This window comes from Cricetulus griseus, chromosome 9 (genome assembly GCF_003668045.3).
Source record: "Cricetulus griseus strain 17A/GY chromosome 9, alternate assembly CriGri-PICRH-1.0, whole genome shotgun sequence".
Taxonomy (NCBI): Eukaryota; Metazoa; Chordata; class Mammalia; order Rodentia; family Cricetidae; genus Cricetulus; species Cricetulus griseus.
In genome coordinates, this window is record NC_048602.1 from 25,710,134 (window position 1) to 25,720,325 (window position 10,192).

General features: G+C 40.5%; 1 protein-coding gene across 1 annotated transcript; it reads right to left on the minus strand.

The window, feature by feature from the left end:
• Window positions 1–948, minus strand: LOC100773390 (vomeronasal type-1 receptor 4-like). The gene has a single exon (XM_027431178.1). The coding sequence runs from the start codon at window positions 946–948 to the stop codon at window positions 1–3; it is 948 nt and encodes a 315-aa protein (XP_027286979.1).
• Between the last annotated feature and the right edge of the window lie 9,244 nt (window positions 949–10,192).

Here is a 10,192-nt window from a genome sequence, read left to right on the forward strand (position 1 = left end):
TCAGCCACGGAGTGCACTTTGAAAGCAGGTCATCCTCTTTTCAGAAAAGGAGGAAGTGAATTGCAAAACAAGTTTATTATTCTTCATTAGTAAAAAAGGGCAGATGGTTGGGTAGCATGCTCCCAAAATTGCATTAATTCCCTCCCAGTTTGGAATTTTTGCTTGTACATAAAAACCAGAAAGGGTGATGAAATTGTTCAACCAATAAAAGAGCACAAAACAGATTACCAGCAACAAGATGTTGTGAGTGGCTCTGCGTTCAGGAGATGGCTGGTTGGAGAGGCTTGTGCTGTGAAGATGCTGGACTCTCTTGCGGTGTCTGTAGAGGACAGTTACCATGTAAAGGCTGGTCCACATCATAAGGGCCACATAGAAGAGATCATGAGTGAATATAATATAAAAAAATGACCCAAAATTTTGTTTCCCAAAGTGCTTGTTTTGACAGTAAGGGTCCAAATATCCATTGCCAAAGTGAGTAGAATTGGTTTTGGCTATTACCAATGGAACCATATATGTATAGATGAGCAGGTTAATGAGCCAGGAGCAAAGTAAGGATGACAAAGTCAACTTGGAGAGTTTAGGCTTAAGCCACGCCCACCTAGAATTACTGGGAGTGATGGTGAGGACTTGAAATGTGCTCAGAATAGTAGTGGTACTGATGGACATACCCCGCATGACTCTGAATATAAATAACACTACCCTACAGCCATCATCATTCAGAAAGTTGGGTACTCCAAAGAATGACATGATATGGGATAGCAACGTGAATATGATCATCAGCATATTAACTATTGTCAGGTGCATGGAAACGGAATCGATCAACTTCTTAAAATGAGGCTTAAAGAAGAAAGTATATATGAATAAAATAAACAATAATGAGTTCCCTGTGACACCAACACATAACTGAGATATGAGACAGAACCCCAATATGGTATTACTTGGAAGCATGATATTGTGTGTCAGGTTTGTTAGGCTGAGAGTGACAGATAAAAGGACTGTATTATAAAACTATTTTTCAAATGACATTTGTGGGAAAATATAACGATTGACAGCTAGGAGGAGAATGGGTACGTGAGAAATGTCCACTTCCTTTCTATTCTTTTGTATTGTTTTGGACAGGGCTTCTTTGTGTTTCACTGGCATTTCTGGAACTTGCTCTGTCGACCAGGCTGGTCTCGAATCCACAGAGATCCACCTATCTCTGCCTCCTATATGCTGGGATTAGAGGTGTGTGCCATCATCACCTGAAGAAATGTCCAAATCCTTTCAATGTTAGGTTCAAGGATGACATCTTAGCATTCCACGGATTCTTGACCATCATAGAGGGTAGACTACAGTGTTGGAAAGCAGGTCACATGCAGCCAAACACCCTGAATTCATGTCAGGCAGAGTATATGCTGACCTGTGTGAAAGCCAAATTCGCATGTCATAAGGCTTTTAATAAAAGTTATTTATTTTATGAGTATGAGTGCTTTGACTGTATGTTTGTGAACTCTATGCATGCTTGAGAATCAAACCCTGGCACTCTTGAAGAGCAACCAAAGGTCTTTCACAGTTGAACCATCCCTCCTTTCACAGATATTTTCATTCACCAGTTGATAGTTTTTCCTTTGACCCAGGTATCAATGTAATCATGTTTGTAGCAACATTTGTTTCTAAAACATAGATGGTAGTGTGTGTACTTGAACATCAGTGGTGTAGACACACATGTGTTCCTGTCAGCTTTGTGATGACTGAATACTTGGACTTTCCATGTAGGATGATTTGTCTTGCATTTCCCCTTACATGTTACCCAGCAGTGTTCTGAGGTATTTCATTTCCTTTTGTCTCTTTTGCTAACAGCTTAGAGTTGAGCTGCTGATATGTGGAAAACAAAGGCCAGGGTAAGACTACAAACTCACGATAGTGAGCACATCTTCACAAAAATGTGTTTTCTGTAACAATTGATGATCAAATCAGTCATGTAGATTCTGATTGATAAACCCACTGTAACAAAGATTTCTTTGTCTTGTTATTGCAATATCTGCATTCTATTGCCATCAGAAGATTCTTTCATTCTATGATTTTGGTGAATATGTTTTCTGTACCTTTGATTTTGGATTCTTCACCTCATTCTATGCCATTTATTCCTAGGTTTGGTCTTTTCATGGTGTCCCCTATTTCCTAGATACTTTGTGTTTAGCATTTGTTGGACTTAAAAGTTGAATTATCCAACCAGTCCTCAGAAATTTCTGAATTTTCTCAAGGCACACAAATCCCTGTAGTGTCACATGCCCCTACTCTAGTCCATTAATTCTAGTTTGAGGGGGCCAACTTTGAAATTCCTTAAAGAATTCTAACACCTGGGATGTTGTTCTTCCATAATTCCAGTTATTTTTCATATCAGGGATTCAGTTAGCTTCAAGGCTTGTCATTGTTAGCCATTGTTATCTCTTATATAGTTAAACAGCACCCACCATTCTTAAGCTTAGAAAACACATCTCATCTCTCCTGGGCCTTATGGCTTTTTCAGAGCCACGTTTTTCTCTGGAATCACACACAAATTCCCAAATTTTAGTCTGTATTTCTTGTCATTCTACTAACCATCTTCCTGAAATTTGTTTTTTTCCTCATCTTTCTCTCTGCTATGTACCTGTCCTTAAATGCCCTACCTTGTCATTGTTTTGTGACTCACCATGGTCCTGAATTTCCCCTCCACTTACCATGTTATTAGTATTTTCTTCTGCCAAGAATATGAGGACTGGGTTAAAATGTCAGACTGTCATTTGAACCCAGATGAAACAGACTCACGCTATGACTTGCACAGGAAGATCCTATCAATGGAAAATGGAATCACCAACGATTAGCATGCACTAGTTTTGACATTCAAGAAAAGGAAATTTTCTGGGCTGTGGTGGTGAAAGCCTTTAATCCCAGTACTCAGGAGGCAGAGGCAGGTGGATCTCTGTGAGTTTCAGGCCACCCTGTTCTACTTAGCTACTTCAGGACAGCCAGGGTAACACAGAGAAACCCTGACTGGAAAGAAAACAAAAACAAAATCTAAAATAAACACACACACACACACACACACACACACACACACACAAGAAAATGAAATTTGGTGTGCTCCAGGTTCCCAGCTTGTGTGTGTTTCTGTGGTGCAGCTGTTTCTGAGTTATTTCTGCTTCTAGAAGAAACCCCTCACCCATACTCCTGTAAGTAATCCCAATAAAACTCATTGATTAACTGGAGTAAAAAAAAAAAGGAAATGAAATTTGAATACCAATGAAGAGATATATAAAAAGCAATCCTGGAGCAACTGCCAGCATATGTAAAAATATGTGAATTCCAAATAAATATTATTATACTTAATTGTATACATGTGTTAAGTCCCCAGAAATAAATGAAGGTTATAATAAAATTTAAACCAAAACAATGGTACAGATGCAGTAAGAAAACAAAAAAGTGAGCTATCCGGTTGTATAAAATATATGTAAGAAATAAAAAATAACACTGATAATTTTACTTCAATCACATTCACAGTTCACAAAATACATACAGATGACAATTATTATTAAGAAGTTGCTATTTGTATTTTACTGAGAGCATAATTGTAAATGTTTCTCTTTTCTTTCTTTGAAGGCACCTCTCAGCATGCTGTCATGTTGGAGAAAGAATGAAAAAAAATTCTACACCCTGGCTAAGTGCTAAAAGATTCACCCTTTTACAGAAGTTCAAATACATCAAGCACAATGGAGAGGTAAAAGGTCCCTGAGCAAGTGATGATCAGCCCACAGCTAGAGTGTCACAGTGAACACCAGAAAAATTAGTTTATACAGCATTGTCATCGCTATATGTGAGATGCAACTGTATTAAACATATATGAAAAAGAACTATAAAGTTTAAAAGAAATGGAAGAAAATTTCAAACTAACTATTTGAAAAATTTCACCTTAAATAAAGGACACAATAAGACAAAACGACCACCCACAGAATGGGAAAAGATCTTCACCAACCCCACATCTGACAGAGGACTGATTTCCAAAATATACAAGGAGATCAAGAAGCTAGACACCAAAATACCAAACAATGAAATTAAAAAGTGGGGTGTAGATCTAAACAGAGATTTTTCAACAGAGGAATCTGAAATGGCTGAAAGACACTTAAGAAAGTGCTCAAAATCCTTGGCCATCAGAGAAATGCAACTCAAAACAACTCTGAGATACCACCTCACACCTGAGAATGGCTAAAATAAAAAATACCAATGACAACCTATGCTGGAGAGGATGCAGAGAAGAAGGAACACTCCTCCATTGCTGGTGGGAGTGTGAACTTTTAAGACCACTCTGGAAATCAGTATGGCGGTTGCTCAGAAAATTGGGAATCAATCTACCTCAAGATCCAGCCATTCCTCTCTTGGGTATGTACCCAAATACTGCATGTCCATACAACAAGGACATATGTTCAACCATGTTCATAGCAGCATTGTTTGTAATAGCCAAAACCTGGAAGCAACCTAGATGCCCCTCAACTGAAGAATGGATAGAGAAAATGTGGTACATTTATACAATGGAGTACTACTCAGCAGAAAAAAAGCAATGGAATCTTGAAATTCGCAGGCAAATGGATGGAACTAGAGGAAACCATCCTGAGTGAGGTAACCCAATCACAAAAAGACAAACATGGTATGTACTCACTGATATATGAATTTTAGACATAGAGCAAAGGTTTACCAGCCTATAATCCTCTTCACCAAAGTAACTAGAAATCATGAATGACTCTAAGGGATAAATGGACCCCAGGAATGGGAAGTGGCATGAATTCGCGAGCTAATTGAGAGCATGAGGGTAGGGGAGAGGGTGCTGCCACAATAAGAGCACAAGAAGTAGAGTAGAGGACAGGAAATGGAGCAGCAGAGAAATTGAGTTGGGGGAAGAATAGAGGAGAGAGAGCAGGATGAGAGATACCATATCAGAGGGAGCCACTATAGGTCTGAGAAGAGATCTGGAACTAGGGAGATCTCCAGAGACCTACAAGGATGACACGATCTGACAGTCCGGGCAGTGGAGGAGAGGATGGCCTAGAAGCCCTTCCCCTAGAATGAGATTGATGACTACTCTCTATGCCATCCTAGAGTCCTCATCCAGTGGCTGATGGAAGCAGAGACAGACATCCACAGAAATACACTGAGCTGAAATCTGGAACCTAGTTGAAGAGAGGGAGGAATGAAGAACGAAGGGGTCTGTACCAGGTTGGAGAAACCCACAGAAACAGTTGGCCTGAAAAAGGGAGAGCACATCAACCCCAGACGCTGTCTGGGAGGCCAGTACGGGACTGATCCAGCCCCCTGATCATGGATGCCAATGGGGAGGCTCCTGCACTCCTGGGAGCCTCCGGAGGTGGACTGGCGTTTTTCCCTGTTGTGTGTGTGGGAGTCGGAGAGCCCATCCCACTTAAAGGGATGCACTCTGTCTCTGAACACATTGGGAGGGACCTAGGCCCAGCACAGGAAGATTTGGTGGACTTTGTGGAGCCCCTGTTGGGGGCCCTACCCTGCCTGGGGTGTGTGGGGTGGATGGGGTGAGGGGTAGGTTGGAGGTGGGGGAGGAGGGATGGGGGTGAGGGGAGGGAGAGGGATCGGGGACTTACATGTAAAACAAGCCTGTTCCCTAACTTGAATTAATAATAAACAAAAGGGAAAAAATGAGGTATATTTCACATAAGAAATATTAATGGAACACAATTACTACTTCCAAACTACCAAACTTAAGCAGCAACATAAAACTTAAATTTGAGAATAAGAATGCTGGTAATGTCATGTACACATAATCAAGCTTAGAAAATTATAGCCGACCAAACAATCACAAACAATATGATTGAAACTTGTTTCTTTCTTGAGGCAGGGTTTCTCTGTGTGGACCTGACTGACCTGGAACTCATCCTGTAGACCAGGCTGGCCTTGAACTCCCAGAGATTTCCCTGCCTCTGCTTTCCAAGTGCTGGAAATGAAGGTGTGTGTCAGCATTCCCACCTTGATGGAAAATGTTAAAAATTCCTTCTTGCATTTTATGAAGATAACAGATAAAAGAGAAAATGGGATATAAAAATGGAGCTAGAGGGGCTGGTGAGATGGCTCAGCAGTTAAGAGCACAGGCTGCTCTTCCTTTACAGAGAAGCCAGGTTCAATTCCCAGCACTCCTATAGCACCTAACAATTGTCTGTAACTCCATTTCCAGGGCATCTGACATTCACACAGACATGAGTGCAGGCCAAACACCAATGGGCATAAAGTAAAAATGAAGTCCATTAGGTAAAAAAGAACATCGTATGAAAATTAATCTAGGGAACTAATAGGGTCAGTGTAACAAAACATCACACAGTTTCCATAAAGAAGATATCATTCGCCATAAGGCAGAGATGAATTAACTTGTCAATGTGACCTTATAACCAACATTAAAGAAAGTATCAACAGTAATGGTCTGGTTTGCTTTTAGACAAAATTCTGTGACCATAACATTGTGTCACAAAGTAACACAATGAGGCTGTGTGAGGACTCTATGCATTGGAAAGTGAGCGTCAATGTCAAGGTTGAGTGTGGTGGACTAGATTGTTTGGTGACAGATGGAACCTTGAAGCCCATTGAACAGCTGATGTAGCCGACTGATGCACTCCAGGTTGAGTGAGAGTTTCTGTCTCAAAAAATTAGGAGGAAGTAGAGGAAGACACATGATGTCAGTGTCTATCCTGTGCACACACAGGAACATGTGATCACACGTTCACATACATGCATACCTCACAGAAAAGAAAGGGAAAGTTCTGGTACTATCTCTCCTTTGAATTTCTGGTAGAATTCTGCAGTCAATCCATATGTAGGAAAAATAAAGCCAAGGCCACCACCTTGTAGAGAATATGCTAACCCTCCTCTGTGAGACTTTTCTGTGGTCCAGGAAGAAAGACAAAGCACTTGGGTGAAATGTTGTACACAGCATCTGGCAAACTGCAGATGCTTGTTAAAAGGTTGTACAATGACTACCTAAGCCAATATGGGGCTTTAAGCAGAATGTGCAAAATTCTGTAAGATATTAGATGCCTCCAAAGATTTAAGAATTTTAAATAGTCATAGATGGGATATATTCACATGAGACTGAATCATGTCTAGATCAGATGAAATAGTGTTAACAGAAGAAAAAATGGGGGCTTGAGAGGACTCAGCATTTGAGAGAACTGGCTGGTCTTCCGGGGAGCCTGGGTTAGATTCCTCACACCACACAGAGACTCATAATTGTCTGTAACACCAGTCCTAAGGAATCTAGGTATTTTGCTAGAGCTTTGAACCATGTGGTGCACAGACATACTTGCAGGCCAACTACCATACAAAAAAAATACATGAATAAAAACTAAAAATAAGTAAATTTAAAAAAACAGTCTATGAAAATTAGGAGATGTATTGCATTAAACAAAAATATAAGAAAGGAGATATACTAAATTGACTAAAAAATAGGGAAAAATAAATCTGAACGATTGAACAGAAACCCAAAGAATAACAGATGGTGGAGCAGTTGAAAAAAGAGGAAGACACCCACCTGTGACTCTGAGCTTGGGATCCTTGCTCAGGGCGGTGTGAATCAAACCTGGGCAGGAAGCAGCATCACAGGTGCAAAGCATCTTGAAAAGGCTGCCTAGCAGGAGCCATGACTATATAAGGGACAGGTTAAGAGGACTGTTCTTCCCAGTGGACATGAACCAGCTTGTCACCCATGACTCCAATGGCCTTGTTGACTGTGCATCATTTTGCTACACCCCAAGGAAAACTTCAGTTCCCAGATACAGTGTGACTCTCATGGTGATTGACCAAGTCAACTAAACAAGAGTTCTGTCTCTGTCTGAAGATAAGCTTTTCCCAAGTTGAACTATGTCAGGAAGCAAACTTTTCAATCTGGGAGATCATTAAAAGTTTTCAGGCAGATGTGGAAAGTATCACAGTCATTATCAGCTGATGGGAGGAACTTCTTCATTTCCCTGTTGATTTCTCCAGTGACCCATTGCTCTTTCAGAATGTATTGTTTAACCTTCAAATCTTTGTGCAAATTCTCTTGCTACTTATTTCTAGTTTTATTACCTCATTACAAAAGTAACAAACAATTATAATGGTTCTTTGTACTTCTTTCTGTATCCAAAGACAGTGTTTTATTTTTATTTTTGTTTTTTATGCATTGAACACACCAACCACAGTTTCCACCACCTCCCTTCCTTGCCTCCCACCTATCCCATCCACTCTTCAGAAAGGGTAAGATCTCCCTTGGGGAGTCAACAAAGCCTGTTACATTTAGTTGAGGCAGGACCCCCATACCTCATCAAGGTTGAGCACGGATCTCTATAGAAGAATCCATTACTGGCTTAGGGAAACCCGATGCTAAGAAAATTCCCAGGAATCTTCCACAAGATGGCTCCAGATAAGACCCCTAACAATAGTGAAGAGGGTTCCTGAACTGGCCTTGCCCTCTAATGAGACTGGTCAATTCCCTAATTGTCATCAAAGAACCTTCATCCAGTAGCTGATGGAAGCATTTGCAGACATCCAAATCCAAGCACCAGGCCAAGCATGAAACATAGGATATCAGGCTTTTATTTTTCATTATTACATTTCTAATACTATTTGGCCTTCTGTCCTAGCATATGAATTAATTTAGCAACTTATTGTTATAGGGTCAAAATACAACTCAATACATGCATCAGATATGCCATCCAGCTGACACTGTATAGTTGGGAATATGAATCTGAGCATTCTTTAGTTTTTTCCTTTTTTTAAAAAAATATTTATTTATTTATTTATTTACTGTATGTACAGTGTTCTGCCTGTACCCCATAAGAGGGCACTATATCTCAGTTTAGATTGTTTTGAGCCACTCTGTGGTGGCTGGGACTTGAACTCAGGATCTCTGGAAGAACAGTCACTGCTTTTAAACTTTGAGCCTTCTCTCCAGCCCTTCATTGAGCTTTTCTATTTTGTACTTTGAGTTCTGTCTGCTCATTTAAGTAGCCAATTCATTAGTTGGTGTTGTTTGATACTCTGTCAGCTGTATAAGGTAGCAAATTTTGTCCCATTCTTGGATCTATCTCTTCACCTGATTAACTTTCCTTTGCTGTATAGAAACGTTTTAATTATATGAGATCGCATTTGTCAGCTACTGGCATCGATTCTCGAAGGACTGGAGTCCTATTCAGAAAGAACTTCCTGTGTCTACATCTTGAAGTGCTTTCCTTATTTTTCCTTTAATATTTTAGAATGTGGGGTCTGGTATCGAGATTTAGAACCTAACTCGAGATGTCTTTTCTTTAGCGGGACAGATGAGGACCCAGCTTTATCTTCCTCTCATGGATTTTCAGCCTTCATCTAACCATTAGTCAGAGGGTGTTTTCCTCCAATGTGCATTTTGGGTCAGTACGAATCAGGTGATAGTGTCTGTCTATTCTGTTGTCATGTGTGCCTTTGTCCCTATGGTTCTATAGTATGATTTGAAGTCAGGTAAGGTCCTACTTCCAGAATTATTTCTTTTAAACCTGATTTTTTTTTTGTTCAGGGGCTTTTGTGTTTCCCTATGCTTTGAGATTTCCCATATCATTCCCCAGTTATCTCTGTTTCTCTCTGCCTCCTTCTCATGAATCAGATGTGAGCTCTCATCTCCTGCTCCAGTGCCAAATCTGGCTGCCACCGTGATCTGCACCCTGGTAGTCATGGCCTCTGATTCTCTACAATGGGGAACCCCAAATTAAATGCTTTCTTGTATAAGTTGCCTGGGTCATGGCATTTCTTCACAGCAATAGGAAAGCAACTAAGATACTAGGGATGAAGTGACTCTTTCTACATTGCAGGTTTGGCAAAGCAGCCTCCCTTTTATTGCTACTTTGGTTTGGCTACAACATTGGAAAAAGGAAGAGACATTTCAAGGGCATGGCGTTTGATGAGCTTTTCCTGGCATCAAGGGATTGAAGGGAAATGTTTCAGAGCATTTCAGATATCAGATCAGAAGAACAAATAACAAGACATGCAGATTTAGTTCTGTAGTGAGTGATCTAACTACACACCTGTGGCGCTGACCTAGCCCATTTGGGTGTGGTCACAGGTGAGTACTTTAGTGTGTGGGATTTGGTCTGGGGTCTCAGACAAGTTTGTTCTCTCTTGGTTCTGGTGGGGTGAGGGGAAGCAGCTCAAG

Bases quoted from the DNA above. Each gene is read 5' to 3' on its own strand.
- LOC100773390 (XM_027431178.1), bottom strand. From the start codon at position 948: ATGCTTCCAAGTAATACCATATTGGGGTTCTGTCTCATATCTCAGTTA.